The 19416-nt window shown below is 40.1% G+C and overlaps 1 protein-coding gene across 1 annotated transcript in view; it reads left to right on the top strand.

The window, feature by feature from the left end:
* The window catches only part of LOC125238077 (protein CASC3-like), a 34708-nt gene extending 24240 nt beyond the window's left edge, over nucleotides 1-10468 (top strand). Inside the window, exons 12-19 of the mRNA XM_048145367.1 lie at nucleotides 188-256; nucleotides 832-922; nucleotides 1594-1661; nucleotides 2280-2375; nucleotides 3536-3690; nucleotides 5520-5611; nucleotides 8600-8736; nucleotides 10201-10468. Of these exons, the coding sequence (XP_048001324.1) occupies nucleotides 188-256; nucleotides 832-922; nucleotides 1594-1661; nucleotides 2280-2375; nucleotides 3536-3690; nucleotides 5520-5611; nucleotides 8600-8736; nucleotides 10201-10233 (741 nt within the window). The 3' untranslated portion in view covers nucleotides 10234-10468. The remainder of the gene's footprint in view (nucleotides 1-187; nucleotides 257-831; nucleotides 923-1593; nucleotides 1662-2279; nucleotides 2376-3535; nucleotides 3691-5519; nucleotides 5612-8599; nucleotides 8737-10200) is intronic.
* The last annotated feature ends 8948 nt before the right edge of the window (nucleotides 10469-19416 follow it).

The raw sequence follows: 19416 nt of genomic DNA, 5'->3' as shown, positions 1-19416 counted from the left end.
CTGTCGCGCTTAGACCAATGTCGCGGCTGGGCCGTAAGGCCCATAGTCCACTAGGTCTGTATGCTTCCCTTTTTCTCCGACGTGATAAGAAAGGATGGCATGTTGCCTATGATCATATTTCTATGATACACATATGATAGTGGACTATCGGCCTAACACTTCTTAAACGTTGTGGTGTCTGTATTAGGTACATCGGAACGCGGCGCAGGCGCAACACGGCCCCGCGCCGCAGCATCCGCAGCAACACTCACAACAGGTACCATTTACACCACAGTACTGTAAAACTTTTTACGATACATATGCGACAATGTGCGCATTTCGGGCATGTGTGAATTCGCAGCCTTTGTCGATTTAAAACACTACGTTCGAGTTTAATTTATCGCCACTTCTTATCGCACTTGTATCGTAATTTTAACACACGATCTATTAGTGTAGTACAGTCACCGGCATAAATAAGTGATGATTTCTGTACCTTATCGCTTTTAATCGTTTGACAATTTCGTATGATATTTCATACACGACGTTAAAGCGACAAGGTACAGAAATCATCACTTATGGCTGACTGACTGTACAGTCGCCAAAATTCTCACAAATATCCGAACACGCGTTGTGCTCACGATATATCGCTACTGCTGCGACATGTTCCGGGCCAATTTTGGTGTCCCCTCTTCAGGCACATAGGAGTTCACGCGGCGGCTTAACTCCGTGCACTGAACGCGCCGCTCGCCTGTGTCGTCGCCATCTGATGGCGACTGTGACGCTAACACCCTTATCATCCGAATCATTTCCGCACTTGTATCGTAATGTACTATGAAACTTGAACGTTTTCAGGTCCGGCACGTTGGCATGGTAGAGCCTCAGCAGCTCATGACGCACGCGCACCACAACATCCACAATCTGCCACCGCAGCCACACACTATGGGTACGCATGTTCTACTTCTACACCGTGTCTTTATCCAATTCCGTTGACAAAGATGTAGGTACTTGACAAAGACTACTGACGAAAGTGATGAATGAAAAGTGGCGAAAGAAAATTGAGACGTCCATCAATCCATCACAATCATAGAAGGGAAGAGTCAGAATCACAAGGGAAGAGTTGTAAGCAAAGTAAGTTGTTGTAGGCATAGTTAAGTGACATCTAGCGATAATCACGCGTCAAATAGCGTGAATTATCAGTACCACTACTCAATACTAGGTGGCAACAGTGTGTCGTCTGCCAAAAATTAAATATTAGAACAGTTTACAACTAATATTACAAGCAGAAGGAATTGAAAACAGAATACTGATTAATACTATTGTAATAGTAGCTAAATTGGTGAGCAATCGACTCTTCGTTCGTCGCGACATCTATTGACAAGTAGCAGTACTGATAATTTACGCTAGTTGACGCGTGATTGTCGCTAGATGTCACTTAACTCTGCCTATACAAATAACTCGCATTTACTGGTGTATGGAGTTGCAATTTTTCTCTTACTTATTCCTCTATGATCACAATACAAAAATCATAAGTTGAATCTTTCATTACATTGTCATACCGAGATCATCAGTCTTATTAATTATAGTCGCATGTTACAAAATGTCGTATTGTTCCAGCAGCAGCCCCCATACAACAGACGCAAGGCTACGCACCGCCCGCGATGATGCCAGCGCAGTACATGCAGGTTTGTCAAGATTGCTGTCCTTATACTCCGTTTCTTTTAAGATTAGAATTATCTGTCAAACGGGTAAACTAAGAAGCAGTGGTCGTAAACCTTCCTTCTTCGGTTTCGGCCGATACCACTGATTTCTGACGTCTGAGTGATGTTTAGAAATAGAGCATAGCGTGAGAACTCTGCCTTTTTAGATTTTTTAGTATACAACATTTCCATGTAAAATTGCAAATACAATTTATTAAAATTCTTAGCTTTTCATCTTGGAATATAAGTGAACCCAAGTTATGTTTCTTATCTGTTTACAACGCTGAGTAATGTATGTATTAATGAAACATGATAATAAATATGAGATATTTATGAACTCGTATTCACTGTTCGATCCGCAGAATGTGCCCGATAAAAAACCTTATAAATCGTTCTTTATAGGTCTCTCTAATGCTAAAAAAAACGAAGTATAGTGTAACTAGCATCAAACAAATAACCTCGCTGAAACTGATCTCATCTACACTTAGCTAGCATGTCTACAGAGTCTGAGAAATGTAACATGAAAATAAAGCATTTTCTCATTCCGGTTCAGCCTAGTCACTTGTTAAAATAATCAATGTGTGTCTGTTATTTCCGTTGCAGCAAGGCGGAAACGGCGCGGTGTTCGGTGGCGCGGCGATATACGCGGCGCCGCCGCCACAGCCCTACCCACACCAGCTTTACCAGCATCACAACTATGTGAGTACATGCACACATTGGTTGAGACTTATTGATGTTTATTGCAGTTTTATCAAAGAGGAGTAACTGTTAAAGTAAAAGTGTAATCACAGTGCAAAGACTGTCATCTTTTGAAACAAGCTTAAAACTTTTGAACCTCAGTTTTGACAATTTGGCCCATATTGTTAGCTTGATATGTGTTAAAATATCAAATATTAATATTAGAGCCATCTAGCCGAGCGTTCCCCAAAGGTGTAACGCCATCTAGGCCACCGTACCTTTTTCTCTATGGCTTTGAGGTACGTTTTTTTCTGAGATTATCCGTCTATACGGATAGGTACGTTCATATGTCTTTGAGTTTGATTAAACACTCGTATGCCGAAACTTGGATCCGCATAAAAGGAAATCGTTTGAGAATAATATAAATCTCGGCACACAAGAAAACAATCGAATTTATCAAATTTTAAACTGATCTCCGTGGATTGGAGGACGGGGTCACTTAGTCATACCATACCCGATTAAGTTCCGTAACAATTTTATTTGTATGTCAGTGTCATTGACTAATTTAATAAATACCTAAATCCATTTCTGAATGTTAGCAGTTACTTATTACTAGTTTTAATTTTTTACATAACAAAATATAATAATGAAGGCTGCTTTTACCATTTTCTCAGTCAATATTGTCCTTATAACTACTAAACTACAGCAAGATTATAGTCTGTTAATTAACTGCGTGATTAGAAAAAGGTTCGATATTCATTCGCTCGGAGCAGAGCCTTTGGCGGGGGATATAATTTATGTAGCATGGATTCGGGACACCTGTATGAGTTTCAAAAATTGAACAACAACAATTATTGTTTGACATGCCTCATGCACGCCGATCGCCTGGCCCCACAAAAGTATTCCAGAGCGTTCACTCAGGTCTTACAGCCACGACATCGGTCTAAGCGCGACAGCGGTGAGCGGCTGCCATACGTGCGAATGAAAAGTCTCATCGCTGTGTCTCGCTCTTATGTATGAACGCCGCTCACCGCTGCCGCGCTTAGACCAATGTCGTGGCTGAGCCGTAAGCGCGACAGCGGTGAGCGGCGGCCATACATATTGGAGCGAGACACCGCGATAGGAGTTTTCATTCGCACGTATACGGCCGTTACACTAACACCGTGTGTACATGTGGGCAGGCGACGTCGGCGGGCGGCGTGACGTACTACTCGGCGGTGGAGCAGGAGCCGCCCGCCGCCGCGCCGCGCGCGCCGCGCCGCCCCACCGCCGCCATCCCCATCGTGCCGCCGCAGCCGCCGCCGCAGCCGCAGCCGCAGCCGCAGCGCACCGACAGGTACCTACTCATCCTCATCATCATTTCAGCCGTTATGTTGGAGTTGGGCCATTTTTTTTTCAAAGTTGTCCTCCTTTTTTTTGTAACATGGGTATTTTGACGCGATTCATACTCAGAATCGCGAGGTCTTTCGATTCCGATAGGAGGAAAAAAATGTCCCAATATTTTCATACATTTTTCAAACCTTCCATTCCGTTACCGCCATACAAAATGTATGAAAAAATATTAACGGAAAGGGAAAAAAACCTTGGGACGCTTTTTTTCTCCTATAAGGATTGAAAGAGCTCGCGATTCTAAGTGTAAATCACATAAAAATTTCCAATTCCAAAAAAGTGGGGTGGACAACTTTGAAAAAATGGCCCAGTTAGACGAAGCCAGATAGATATTTTGCGACGCCTAAACTACGGCGCCAGTGCCTGCCGAAAACACATCTGATGACGACTATTTTCAATCGCTTAAATCTCGCCAGCGAACCCACTTTTTCACCACCGGCACTAGTAATTGAGCGTGCCGCCGAAGTGGATGGGGCTAGTTTTTACACCAATTTATCTGTTTTTTTTTTTTTTAATAATGAGTGTTGGAGTTTGGAGCAAATGCTCCATTCTATCCAATGTCGAACGCCGGGATGTCCCGAAGGGACATCCCGGGGGTATCAATTTATCTGTGTTAAGATATCGATCATTTAAAATAAATTCAGGAGCTCTGAAGTTGATAAAGTACCTAATGTATAATCGATCTATGAGCGTTTTGGCGTTATAGCACTATTTTACTCGAAGAAAATACATCCCATTACCATTGCTTTACTGCAGCTGGCATTGCAGTCTGACAGCTGGCACCAAAGTGTTTACATGAGAGCGAAAAAAGACACCACGGGGACAGCCTGGCGCCGGTAAACTACAGCGTGCGCGCCACGCCGCCATACCCGTCGTGCCGCCGCCACGAACACATCGCTTGGCCACACCTCGGACACTGGCGATCAAATATATATGAAAGAGGCGCGTTCCTAGCACACAGTCAAAGCTCATGTAGGTGAACGCGTACTATGCTTGTATGACTGAGATATCGACTGGTCGACTGTCCGCGTTTTTGACAAGTGGTAACTGTGAGGTAACCGAGAGGGAGTGGGCGGCACTTTCAGCGGGGAGCGGGAGTGGCCATACTGTACGATAGTACTCTTTATTATACTGTGGCTTGGCGAACGTGCCCATTTGCCGAACACGTGTGATGTGTAAAAAAACTGCCATCGTTGCCGACCACTGGCAAACACCAAACGAAAAAATCGAATGTCTATCCACACGTTCTTGTTTCTTATTAGTGTCCCCTGTGTTTTTTCGGTAGGAACAAGAAGCAATAACTTTATTGGTTCTTGCTCTTCACCTGAAATACCAATGCTCAACGCTGGACTAGTATTCGACATGGTCACTTTATGACGAAGTCATAAAAGTTAAATTTAAACAACGAATATTTTTTCTGTATTTGAATTTGAACCTTGTCACTTTGTCAAGTGCCCATGCCCAAATACTAGTGCAGCGTCGAGCACTACTTCTTCTTCTTCAACCTAGCGTATTCCCGGCCTAGCGCCAGGGTCCGCTTTCCTGCTCAGCCTTCTCCACTTTGCCCGGTCTTCGGCATCCTGTGGTGAGAGATTGTTTTCTTCCATGTCCGCTGTCACGACGTCCAGCCAGCGCTTCTTAGGCCTACCGCGGCCGCGTGACCTAGGGCCTTGGACGGTGAGGTTGAGGCATCTGTTTCCGACGTAGTCTACCGGTCTGCGGCGTACCTTCACCTCACTGCGTCAAAAAATAATTTATTTCGTTTTAATGTTCCAGGCCCGCGAATTCGTCGGAAAAGGACAACATAGACAGGATCGTAGAAAACATGTTTGTGCGGAAACCCTGGCCCGGCGCGCAGCCCAACACAGGTCAGTATCTTGCCTTTGTGAAAGGCATACATTTCCTACCATACAAAAAGTATTTTACATAGATAGCGGAAATGACAATCGCTGACGCTAGACGCGAGCGACAGAGATAGCTAGCTACGATAACGATATTGTCGTAAAACCGCCTTTCACCTGCGAGTTTTACCGCTTACGTAAGCGACTGCAAAACTTTCAAATGTAAATGGTTTTTGTAAGCAGCTTACGGTAAGTTCTGACTACTTTCGTAAGCTGAAAACTTTCAGGTGTAAATGAGTACGAGTTTGCTTACGGAACTGACTCACAGCTTATCGAAATAAATTGATGTTTAAGACATATGAATAAGTAACTAGGGCTGCAGTTTTTTTTTTCTTTTCAACTTTGGTTGCTTGCAACAATGTAAACTTTCAGTAAATTGAAAATCACAAAAACTTCCGTAAGCAAACCTTACGATAAGTTTTTCATAAGTGCAAATGGAACCATAAGTTGCTTACGAAAGATTTACGTGAGTAACTTACAGGTGTAAAGGCGGCCTAAGCGTTCATGCATTTGTTTACGTATGTACCAAGGAACAAACCAGGAAAAGCAAAGCCATAAGGCAACCAAAAACGAAATTCCCATCCAAATATTTACTTGTTACGTTCAGGGTCGTTCGCTAGAGAACTGAAGAGGTACGAGCAAATAATGATGGTGCTGCGTGCAGAGCCTTCAATGGTGACGGCCGGCCTACGCCCCGTGCTCTCGCGGGAACACAGGCTCTTGATTAGTGGCCGCGGGTGCTCGATGTTTCCTTATTAACTGGGTGTGGCATGGAACACGAGCAATTAATTAAACTTTTGGTTGTACTCCTCAAACGGAGTAACATTTGTTCAGTGACTTAATAGTGCATTGTGCAACTTGGGGCAGAAGTTAAATATTGCAAGGAAGTGTAAGTTTAAACATCACACGCGGATGCCTTCCACTTAGTATTGCGTAAGAGGGTGGCGTCACTGTGGCAGCGCATAAGGAACAGCACCAACACTCCAGAGGGTGATCGCAGAAAAGGTGGATAGCCCTCTTATTACTCATTGGATGTCAATGCACAATGAGTATTATTTTCTCTAAGAACAAATTAAATTACTTTCATAGAAAATATTTTAATTTGTATTTTTTAAGTAGTAACACTACTATGTTATAAACATTAAATAAATGTCATATACAAAGAAAAAAAGTGACCAAGGCCTCCAGTGTTCCGAGCTGGAATCGAACCAGCGTACTCCGCTTACCGGGCGAATGCCTGAAAACCACTCGGCCATCGGTGTACGAAGGCAAGGGTCGAAATTTCCAAGTATATGACATTCCCGAAGGCTCATGGCGCCCTCTGCCATCCCGCCCGCCCGGTAAGCGGAGTACGCTGATTCGATTCCAGCTCGGAACACTGGAGGCCTTGGTCATTTTTTCTTTGTATTAAATGACATTTATTTAATGAGTATTATTTTTTCCATTAACATTAGCGTAAGATGTTTAATTTTATTATTTTTCATTGTTTGACTCACTAATATTTTGTTTAAATATGGACCAGGGACCTATTGCATAACAATTTACAACTTGTATTACAAGTGGAACTCTCTTTCTTATAAAATGAATTGGAGGGGGACTACCGCTTGTAATATGAGTTGTAACTTGTTATGCAATAGGCCCCTGTTTGAAACAAAATATTTCATTTCATTTATAAGCGACCGAGCAATTTTAAGACTCGAGTTAACAATATTGTTTCGCCCCAAGTTACACAGAATATTTTATTCTTTATTCTTAACACGTAATAAATCACACACAATCACACTTTATTCATAAAACGTAATAAATCAATCAATTCACTTCAGTGAAGGAAGTAAACGACTGTGTATTGATGAGCGAACCCATAACGTAACTGATACAATGAAGCAATAGACTCAGTTTTCATACATACATACAATCACGCCTGTATCCCATAAAGGGGTAGGCAGAGCACATGAAACTACTAAAGCTTCAGGGCCACTCTTGGCAAATAAGGGGTTAAAAGAAAACGAAACTGTGGCATTGCAGTTTTCATACTTTTTCAAAGTCGCTGAACAAATTTTTGGCTGCATTTGAATTTTTGCTCGTGTTACAGGTCGCACCCGGTACTTTAGTTTGAAGTTTCTAAATAATAATTATGAGTAATTTATTTAGGAAGTTATATTTACATATTTTTATCGAATCACGAAGGTAGTCTTAGTAAAAAAAAGTAATGTAAAAAAAAACGTTTACTCAAGTAAGATTTATTGTAATATACAATCAGCGTAGGACATAATGTAGTTAAGTATGTATGCTATATGTAGGTAGTACGATGAAGGGTCAATCCACGGCAAGAGTAACATGAGTCACGATTTTATTCTTTCATTTGCTGCTGTATTTCAAATAAACACGCAATGAAGTCGTGACTCACGTTACTTTTACGTGGATTCACCCTGAATACTTGTATCGAGACGTGAAATGTCAATATTTGACCCTTAGATGCATGATGATAAAAATTAACTAAATTCCTAAGATTGTTATGATACTTATGATGATATTTTGTGTTACGAAGACACGTCAAAGCTCCTTATAAAAAATGAGCTTAAAGCACTGGTCCCACCGCAAGCTAGTAAGCTATGAACTACCGGCTATAAGAATGAACAAAAGATATGCACTCCCGTGCAAATAAAAGAGACACGGCGATGTTTATAGTTACTCGCCCAGCGGTGAGCTATCGAAATCGCCGTGTCTCTTTTATTTGCACGGGAGTGATTATCTTTTGTTCGTTTATATAGCCGATAGTTCATAGCTTACTAGCTCGCGGTGGGACCAGTGCCTAAGGGCCCTTTTTCTATGGAATAAGCTCGTATATTTAATTTGTTGCTTGTCATCACAAAAGTGATGCTTCAAGTGCAATAACATCATGCATCTAAGGGTTAACATTTTTTTTTCCATATTAATATCGTATACAAATTTCAGATGGCACAGAAGACACCGAAAGCCGTAGTCAGAAGGCCGAGAGCCGTAAAGAGTCGCAGCCCAGCAGTCTAACGTCCAGCTCCATCTCCACCGACTCCAAGGACAAGCCCGAGGAACACACTGATGAGAAGCCAGAGGTACCATAATAATTATATATATATTTTTTAAATATTACGTCGGTGGCAAACAAGCATACGGTCCGCCTGATGGAAAGCGGCCACCGTAACCTATGGACGCCTGCAACTCAAGGAGTGTCACATGCGCGTTGCCAACTCATTAGAAACTTGCACGGTGTACATCTGTGTACGATCAGCCAGGAAAGTGGTTTACCACTTTTCGACTTTATTTTAAACACATAAGGTCGAAAAGTGGTAAACCACTTTTTTGGCTGACTGTACACGGTGAAAGAAAAAGGACCATTCAAACTTTGCGTAGTAACTTTTGAGGTCATAATGATCAAGATTTAATGCTGAAATCGAAAAAAATTTTGTCTGTTTCACACATTTCGACTGTCATGATTGCGCTCATTTCTATGGAACAGCCAATTTTTTTTCGCGATTTCAACATTGGTCCTTAATAAAAGTTGTTCATTAGGGTCCCCCCACATCTAGCATCTCGCGAGCGTCGCGTCGGGCCAACTCGGCGTCGACGCGACGTCTTTTTCCATACAGTTGGCCCGACGCGACGCTCGCGAGACGCTAGATGTGGGGGACCCTTATGAATTTATGACCTCAAAAGTGACTTTGCAAAGTTTGTATGGTCCTTATTCTTTCACCCCGTATTATGCTGTCTTTGAGCAAAATACCCTATCTACGATATTATAGGTACTTTCCCTTCAAGTCTCATCGTCTTGGGTCAGTCTGTATTGTGTAAGGCCCTCATATTGGGCGTGCGGTGTGCATGTCAAACAATGGTAGCTAACGCCCGGCATGGCCGATTTCTTTCCTTCCTATATCTATGGGCTCGAATAATTAATGGCAACGTCACAGTTGTGTTGCCCTATTACGGCACTATCCCTTTTTTACCGGCTATAATCTGACTAAAATACAACTGATAGCGGCCGCCCGTACCTTAACGTAAAATTTTAAAACCTTTAATCATGAAGTTTGTTTTGAAATATAACACTTTAAGTTCTCGCGCTTTGTACACATATTTAAAGTCACATACAGGTCGAACGCGATTAATTAACATTATTTTTACCTTTTTTCCTAACGTTTCGGCCAGGTTGCACTGGCCGTGGTCGCGGAAGACTTACGTCCCAGCAAAGTGTCACCGGAGATGTAAACAACACAAAACTACCCGATATTAATTTATATAAATGTTCGGGGTAGACAAATAAATATAATCTACCCGCTTTTAGTTAATGTTTATTTCCCACCGCACGACACACAGCACTCACAACACACTTTGACACTTTGCTGGGACGTCAGTCTTCCGCGACCACGGCCAAGTGCAACCTGGCCGAAACGTTGGAAAAAAAGGTAAAAATAATGTTAATTAATCGCGTTCGACCTGTATGTGACTTTAAATATGTTTTGAAATAAATAAAAATTAATTAAAACAACTCATTCACCCATTTATAAACTCATTTTTTTTTTTAGGTGAAGGAGACACCGGAGAGTATAGACGCCTGACTGGTGCGAGTCAGGCTCTGTGAGTGCTACCAAACGAAATATTACAGCGGGAGGTAAACCGACCACCGGCGGTCATACTTAGCTTAGCGGTCCGCCTGTCCAATTTATTATCTAATTTTTCGTTCTCAAGCAAAACGTAGGTGGTACCATATTGGTGTCCCACCCCATACTGGTGTCGCCTACAAGCCCAGTCAACGGCATATAGGCGTCATCCATATATTACGTCACAGTGTAAGGGGGGGGGAGGGGTCATACTAAATGTGACAATCCCTGTTAAAGGGATACAAAAAAAGCGTGACATAGGGGGGGGGGGAGGGGTCCAAAAACCTGAAATTTGGTGTGACGTAATATGTGGATGATCCCTAAGTGATGATTTCCATACTTTCTCATATTAACGTCTTGTTTGAAATATACGAAATTGTCAAACGATTAAATTATTATCTAATTTTTCGTTCTCAAGCAAAACGTAGGTCCCCATCGGTGTCCCACCCCATACTGATGTCGCCTACAAGCACAGTCAACGGAATAAGTGATGATTTCCATACCTTCTCATATTAACGTCTTGTTTGAAATATCATACGAAATTATCAAACGATTAAAAGCGACAAGGTACAAAAATCATCACTTTATGACGGTGACCGTGTGAAGTTACAGGTAGACTTGTCTTTAATGAATCAACGGTTGTACTCACGTTGCTATATCGCTACTGCTGCGGTATGTTTCGGGCCAATTCTGGAGGCCCCTCTTCAGGCGTCGTGCTCGCAGCGGCTACACTTCGTGCACAGACCGCGTCCGGCGCGCTGAGAGTCCGGGTTTAACGTTATAATAACGTATTCATTAAATATTTGAATATGTCTCACAAAAGCTTTACGTCTTTAGACTTGTCTTATTTATCATTGGCGAAATTATGTCTGTCTGATATATCGGACGCCGGTTAGAAGGGGGATAAGGACTTTCTAACAGGTAAACTTGTATGAAAATACGAGCAAATTTCGTCTTTTTGGTAAGCGTCAATGTTGGTACATTTTGCTTGAGAACGATACAAATGTACATTGCCTTTTTCTCTGACGAAGCAAAGTTTGAACGCGAATATAAAATATTTGTTTAGTAATTGGACAGGGCAAATGCCACTCTTGTACGTACGTAACCTATGAATCATAGTAATTAAACTTAGCTATTGAAATTGTAATAATATAAATACGTGTATGATCATTATCACTGTTACTCAATTATTTCCTGAGCGCCAGAAAAAGACACACAGTCACACATATTGCTTTAACAGAGCCCCTAATGTAAATTTCATTTGAAAAAGTTACATTTCGTTTTAGGACGAATTTGTTATAATGAGACCACAGAGAACCTCCTATAGAGTGGCAGTCTTGTATATTTGGTTCGCGATACGAGTCACCAGTGTTTGGGGTGCGAGGAGCGGGCGGGGAATGTGTTAAGCGCGCTGTGATTGGCCGTTTCAAGGACGGCGGGCAGTCGCGCCAGATGAAAAGGGACAGAAGTATGACTGTCCCTCTACTGACGCGTAAGTGGCCAATGTAAGTTGACCTATGCCGGCTCTGAATAAATTATAAATATGACTTATTTGTGGAATGTAATGCCGTCTGTTTTTAAATTTGAGCTTCTTGTTACCTTTCCACACCATTTCACACTACAGGTGGACATCTTTAAGGCATCAAAATACCCTTTTCCAATTTTTTTGTGCGAAAAACACGCGCTGCTTTCGGGTCTGTTACTTGGTCGATACTGATCGGGCACGGCGAGCGCCCGCGCTTATATCAGTGCAAATACTAGGAAGGCTGGCGACCGCGAGTCGTCTTGTAATAGATGTCTATAGGGGTTGGTCTGTGAATGAGACTCAGACGAAGGATACTATAGACTTGACGCAAGGGTATGCCCGTAAGGGACAGATATAGAATAATGGAGCGAATTTAAGAATCACTTAAAAAATGGCTGACAGTTTACCATACACAACCTACGTAATTTGGGCGGATAATAAGCTTGACAAGTCACGTCCTTATTGTTTGCCACAAACTCGTTTGTGGCAGCGGCGGAAAAGTGAAACTATGACAAAGACAAAAAATAACATTTTGCTCTCTGTCACTCTTATTATAATTTGTATGTGACCATCTCGTTCGGTAGTGGTATTATTATTTGGCTGTCTAGTCTATAGTATCCTTTGTTTAAGTAATAAAATAAGCTGTGTTTCTAAAACATCTCGCTTGGCGCGCTGATGAAAACCCCATTGAAAATCGTTTACGAATCGAATGAAATTTACAAGAAGTACAGGGTGCATAGCCGAATGGTACAAACGCTCACGAAACGAAACGCTAGTAGATATCTATCTCTATCGCTCTTGCGTATTGGCGCGACAGAGCCAGACTATCTTTCGCGGCGTTTCGTTTTCGTTTCGCGTCGGAGAAATTCCATTCGGCTACGGGGCCAGGCTTCATTGAACTAGTTAGTTTTAGAGCTTTAGTTTTTTCTGTATTTAAAACTGTTTTTATCAGACCCTAATGAGTGCGCTATATGCTCGAAAAGTTAGATTAGTGTGTGACCAGACATCGTAACTTTTCCAGCAATATCGGTGCAGCAAGGTAGAAAAAAAAAGGAATTCATACATGTTTTTTCTAGGCAGGTGATCAATTTAGGCTCATTTTCCTTTTATCAACCCAAATTAACTATTCCAGCTGTCATACTATATGATTCCTATGTCGAGACTGCATCCAAGTTGCTGGAAAAGCTACGATGTGTATGACATAAATATCAAATCGTTAAATGACTTCCGAAAGCAAAATAGGAACTGTATTCAATGAAGAATTATTATATGATGAAATAAAACTATGGAAACGGATTATGTATGTATGTATTTAAACACTTTATTGTACATAACACAAGTTAGGACATAGAAATACAGTATAATTATGGTGTACAAAGGCGAACTTATCCCTATAAGGGATTATATCGCATATAATGAATTTACAATTCATCCCCATGATTCATAATTCATGGGGATGAATTGTTAATTCATTATACGCGATATAATCCGTTTCCATAGTTTTATTTCATGAGTAACTATCGCGGTAACCGAAGACAATGTAATTATTATAATATAAGTTTATTTTTAGTGTGACTTGTCAATGCAATAATTGTCTCTCAAAGCATATAATACTAGAGAGCGGACAAGCCGCCGGTGGACGTGTCGCAGTTGTTCACATTGAGCATATAACTCGCTAGTCGTTCGCATGTACACAGCCATGGAAATGATGCGCGTGTAATAGCCCAATAGGAGCGTCTGTCTACAAGTGTGTGTGTGAGTTCAAGAACTTGCGACAAGCGTATTCAATACAATTCGCCCGGCATTTCCGATCTCCTTCCTTCCTATATCTGTGAATTGTCTCAATAGTAAGCTTAGTATGACCGTCTAGTACTAGTTTGTAGTTTTAATAATAAAACTACCGTGAAACACTGACATATTAAACATGTAAAATCGGGTAACTCACGTATAATTGTCGAAGGTCGCTCGACATGTTTCGCTCCGTAACGAAGAACATTTTTATTGAGCGCGCGCGATGCCGATGACACCAATGGTTCAATGGTGGTGGGATGGTGGTTCGACAATTTACGTGAGTTACCCGATTTTACATGTTTAATATTACTAGTTTTTAGGTCTAGAATTTTCAAATTACTATTTGGCTGTGTTCTTGTCTAAATGGGATGGCGTATTTATTGTTTTTTTGTGTTTTGATTTGGTGTACTTTAAAACATTTTTTTATATAATTTGGTTTATTTAAATTCTTTCTAAATATCACTTGTAAATATGTTTTAATTACTAACATTTGAAACCAACTTTTGCAAGTATTCAAGGCTTTTAAATAAAACTAAAAGTATATTTAATACATTTTTTAAGCATCACCATTCATTAATAAATGATAACTGATAAGTGAATATATTATTATGATATTGCCTTGTATCACATAATAATTAATAGTATTTACAGAAAGGACACTTCCTAACAAAGCGAAGATTGACAGCAGTTGAGGGTCGAATTCCCTTCTAATGCTTTCGACTATTTAGGATTGTCAAAAATCACTTAATTATGCAATATGTGGTAGCGCCCTCAAAGGGAAGTCAAGCTGTACCAACCCTAATAATATTTACGTAGCAAAGCGAGCCGAATGTTGCCTGAATCGCCTTATCAGGAGACTGTCTGTGTCTATCCACTGATTTAATGTGGTATAATTTATTCTTAGCGACAACCCTGAGTTTGAATCCTAGTATGGGCATTTATTAATGTGTTGAGCACAGATGTTTTTTTCATTTGTCGTTGTCTGAGTATCAACGAAACAAGCCTTTTTGAGCTACAATGTATGTAATATAACGGTCCCATGCAGACAGAATTTCCTAAAATACTATGTCCAATATATGAAACGTAAATCTAGATGTAAAATAGATCTTTTTTATCGTAATAGTGGAATACAATTTAAAATTATGTTTTAAATGTATGATAAATAAGATAATACTTTCCAAAAACGACATCATGAAACTGATTAATATAGTCATTTTTTTTTTTAAGTTTAAACCAGTGTCAGTTTCGTAATGCAGTTTTTATAATTTTTTATACACAAAAATCTTATGTAGCTTCGATCACATCTTAAAACCTACGAATATGGTCATTTTAATGGTAGATTTTAATTAAATGGTGTTGAATTTCGAAATTTTAGAAAAGACTGATGTTTAATTGAAATCAAGTTTTAGACTATAGAGCACACGTTTTAACAATGTTGAAGTCAGAAATATTTTTCTCAATAGCACTAGAGCTAGATCAAACATTTAAAAACGATGACGTGCTTTGGTCCCTATTGTCATTAAGAGCAAATCTGCGCGTCATCATGGCGCTGATTATTCTGTTTGACCTCTATTATATGAGGATATTAGTAATAAAATAAATAATTTTACAGAAGGTACAGCATTATCATGTTTTGCAATCAACAAAGTTATAGGAAAAGAAAAAAAATAATAATCGGTACTCCTTACAGTCCCTACAAGGTGGGCAAGCACGTTCGTGAGATAAAGGCTGTCACGTTAGGCCGTCTTATTTGCAATATTTGTAAGTGCGATAGCACGCACCGACTCGATAAAATTTATCACACTAGTGTGCTACGCCCGCAGGTCTAGCAAATGGTTGGCGCGAGATTGTGTAGACATTTTTAATCACAAGCAGTTCCAGTTTTCACAAAGTTAGCAATTGTATTTATTTCGTTTTAACATTGTGTTCATAAGTTTAATTCCTATGTACTCGTTAGGATCTATCGTTTAGGTTATACCTCATTGTTGTGACGTAATTATGTATATTAATTAACCGTATGGAATTATATTTCACATACTTTTGTGTAAATACCTCATTTCTCACGTTGATAAGGAGATCTTTGCCTCTATACTCTAGTAAAAAGATTGATTATAGTATACCCAATGGTCGGAACAAGCAATAGTCAATTTATTATATTTTTAATAGACCTTTTAATCATTTAAATTATAAATTTGTTTTTTATCATGCAGAAACGTCTGCGAGCGATATTTACATATTTTTAAATTAAAGGAAAAATGGAAAAATTCACACCTCCGGCAGGACTCGAACCTGCGACCTTTGGCCTTGCCGGGGCCATCCTGTCCAGATCTATTCTTACGGGTAGATCTTTGCTATAACGCCACCCTAAGGCGGTTGAGAATTGAGGGAAGGCATGGATAAATTCGCACACATCCAGCAGGCCTCCGTGGCGCAATTGGAAGTGCGATGGCCCCGGCAAGGCCAAACGTCGCAGGTTCGAGTCCTGCCGGAGGTGTGAATTTTTCCATTTTTCCTTTAATTAAGAAAAAAAGAAACATTTAAATTATGTCAATTTTCAATCCGCTCCGGTGTTTTTATCACTTGTATTGTGGGTATACTGTAACAATGCATTATTTGACACATGCTACATAAGTCAGTACCACAGTTTTTGTTACTCAAATAATAAAAATGCAGATTATAAGGGCAATAATATAACTTCGTCCACTCAAACACCAGTGAATAAAAATAATTTAGTCTTAAAGCAAATGTAAATAGGTATTTGAATGAAATGTCGCTATCGATTCATAGATTAGCGATAATCGATCATAGATCGGTTGATTTAGAATTGTCGATAGATCGCTTGACGTGACCTTAACAATGCGACTTAGGGCTGATTTAGACGGTACAAATCGCATGCGAGCTTCATTACAATGCGACCTGTGATCGGTCGACTAGATAGAATGTAACCCTAAGTATAAGTGCGTTTTCACATTATCCGATCCAATATCGGATGTAGTACCGATCCATACAATATTATAAATGGGAAAGTGTGTGTGACTGTTTGTTTGTCCGTCGTCCACGGCAAAACGGAGCGCATGATTTTTTAGGTGAAGATAGTTAAAAGGATGGAGAGTGACATAGGCTACTTTTTGTCTCTTTCTAACGCGAGCGAATCCGCGGGCAAAAGCTAGTATCCCATACATTAAAGCGCCATCTTTTATTTTTGCCTTTGAAATCCTTCCGACTTCCGATATCGGATCGGATAATGTGAAAACGCACTAAGGCATGAATGGACAATAGGAGTGTTATGTTCCGCGGGGGCACGCAGCGGGGGCTACCCCTTGTTATCGCTATGCAACGTCTATGCGCGGATCCAGGGGGGGGGGTCATTGGGGTCATGACCCTCCCCTGGAGCCTAGGTTGGCCATACAAATAGACCACGTGACCCCCCCCCCCTGGGCACGAAGCTGGATCCGCGCTTGGCAACGTCGACTCAGGACACTTGTATGAGCTTCAATTGTTTGACATGCACGCCGCACGCCCGCCCCGCTGCACGCCAAATATGAGCGTGCACTATTACGGCCCAGTCACGACATTGGTCTAAGCGCGGCAGCGGTGAGCGGCAACCATACGTGCGAATGAAAAGTCCCATCGCTGTGTCTAGCTTCAATGTATGGCTGCCGCTCACCGCTGTCGCGCTTAGACCGAAGTCGTGGCTGAGCCGTTACACTTAATGACTCTCCAATGTTGGTATGTGACGTGAGCCCCAACCGACTTAATAGTGCACGCCCAATATGAGCGTGCACTATTAAGCCTGATTTAGACGGCGTGCGAACTCGTATGCGATTTTAGTTACGTTGCGGGCTGTTGAGGTTACATACAATTTTGCTCAGCCATCAAATACCGCAATGTAATAAAACTCTTATGCGAGTTCTCGTACCGTCTAAATGGGCCCTTACGCAATGTATCTAAAATCGCATGCGAGTTTGCGCACCGTCTAAATGAGCCTTTATACTTAACTCAATTATGTAGATATACAATTCGGTTTTTTTATGTAAATACGGCTTATTTCGTCACAGGTTCGCCATAATAGTTGTCATTATCACGCCTTTTTTTTTACCAAAAAAACCGGATTGTATCTAAATATATGGCTTTCGAAATGTAAGTCGAAAATACGTTTGTCGAATATTATTATACGATTGTGGAAGTGCTATTTTTTTTAACTACAAACTTCCGCATTAAGTAAGTGTACAGAAAAGTATAACCAATGTTGTTTATGACTAGTCTTTTTTTAATCGAAACAGCCCCAAGGGAACATATATTTTATTAAGGCAGCGATATATTTATTAACGACTGGCAATAATTAGTAATTTGTCCTTGGGTAAGTTTCTAAATATTTTCAATAAAATGAGAAAAATTGACAAAAAAAAAGCTTTTGTAAACTAAGCTGGTTATTTATTACAATAAATCTTCTAAAACTCGAGATTCTTTTATTTTATTCAAAATTAATAGCTCTGGTTACCTAATCTCTCGCTGTGCTTTGTATGTAATATACTACCTACTCATCAATTTATATAACACATTGTGAAACTCGGGGAAAATAATAAAAACACAAATTAATCTGGTACTTATATTAAAATATATTTATCACAATTTTTCTCAGAAAACAACTGAGATCTTAAAAAATATCTGATAGGTTTATGTACAATATTATGAGATTTACCTATTAAGGCCCGTTTACACGCTGCGAGAACTTGCATGCCAGTTTCCTTCAGTCCACAATTAAACTAAAATCGCATGCGAGTTCGCGCCCCGTCTGATTGGGCCTTTTGTCTACATTACATACTACTATAATACATAAAGCTTCCACTAACGCTATAACATACAACTTCTCGCAAAATATAAATTTTAAATACAAATATCATATAACATGAAATGATGATAATTCTACAGGGTGGCTAAAATTTGTTGACAAAGATATATTTCAACATCATTGTAGTGATTCTCAAATTATACGGTATGAATGAATGAATTAATTATTATGAGTCTAGGAATAAAGTGTCTCTTCTATAAAATTAAAGCCCGACCAGAAATATATGATTATTGTCAGGAGGGCGCTGTTATTCCGATGTATGGTGTGACAGTTCAGTTTAGTATGAAGAAAATAGTTCTTATGAAATTCCGCAAGATGGCGTGTCATGTTATCATTTATAATATATTTCTGTAGGCCTAGCACATGATTGCTACCTACGGGAGTATGTCGCCGCGAGATAGATGACACGTCTTCTAACTGTATTAATGACATAAGGACGGGTAGTCTATCTCGCGGCGACATACTCTCGTGGCAATCAAGTGCTAGGCCTACTGGTCAGGCTTTACATTGCGTATCTTGTGAAATGGAGACGAGTCCAGCCAAAATATCCACAGTAGCTATATTACTTTGATATTTTTGTCATCTTACTATTTTCAGTCGACGTATTTTTAGACCACCTGTAAGTAAATTCACTGCTCAGAAAAAAATAACATTTATTCATACTACATTTACGCATACATACATCGATTCATAAAAGTTGACGCAAATAAAATGAATGGCTGAAGTGATGAATGAAATATCGTCACTACTTTAAAAAAAACTTGTATCTTCGTCTGTCAATGAAAAGAAAATTGTAGTAAGTATGTATGGAATGCATATAGACTTACTGCGTTTTAACTTTGAGGAACAGCTTGAGATACGAGATTTTTTTAAAGTAGTGAGGATATATATGTTTTCATTAACTAATGAAATAGGGTCTGAATGCATGTCAACAGGTACAGTCAACATCAATTGTAAAGGATGAAACAATGTA

The sequence above is a fragment of the Leguminivora glycinivorella genome, chromosome 22 (genome assembly GCF_023078275.1).
Source record: "Leguminivora glycinivorella isolate SPB_JAAS2020 chromosome 22, LegGlyc_1.1, whole genome shotgun sequence".
Taxonomy (NCBI): domain Eukaryota; kingdom Metazoa; phylum Arthropoda; class Insecta; order Lepidoptera; family Tortricidae; genus Leguminivora; species Leguminivora glycinivorella.
Note: the sequence above shows the minus strand (reverse complement) of the source record. Positions and strands in the feature narration are given on the sequence as shown.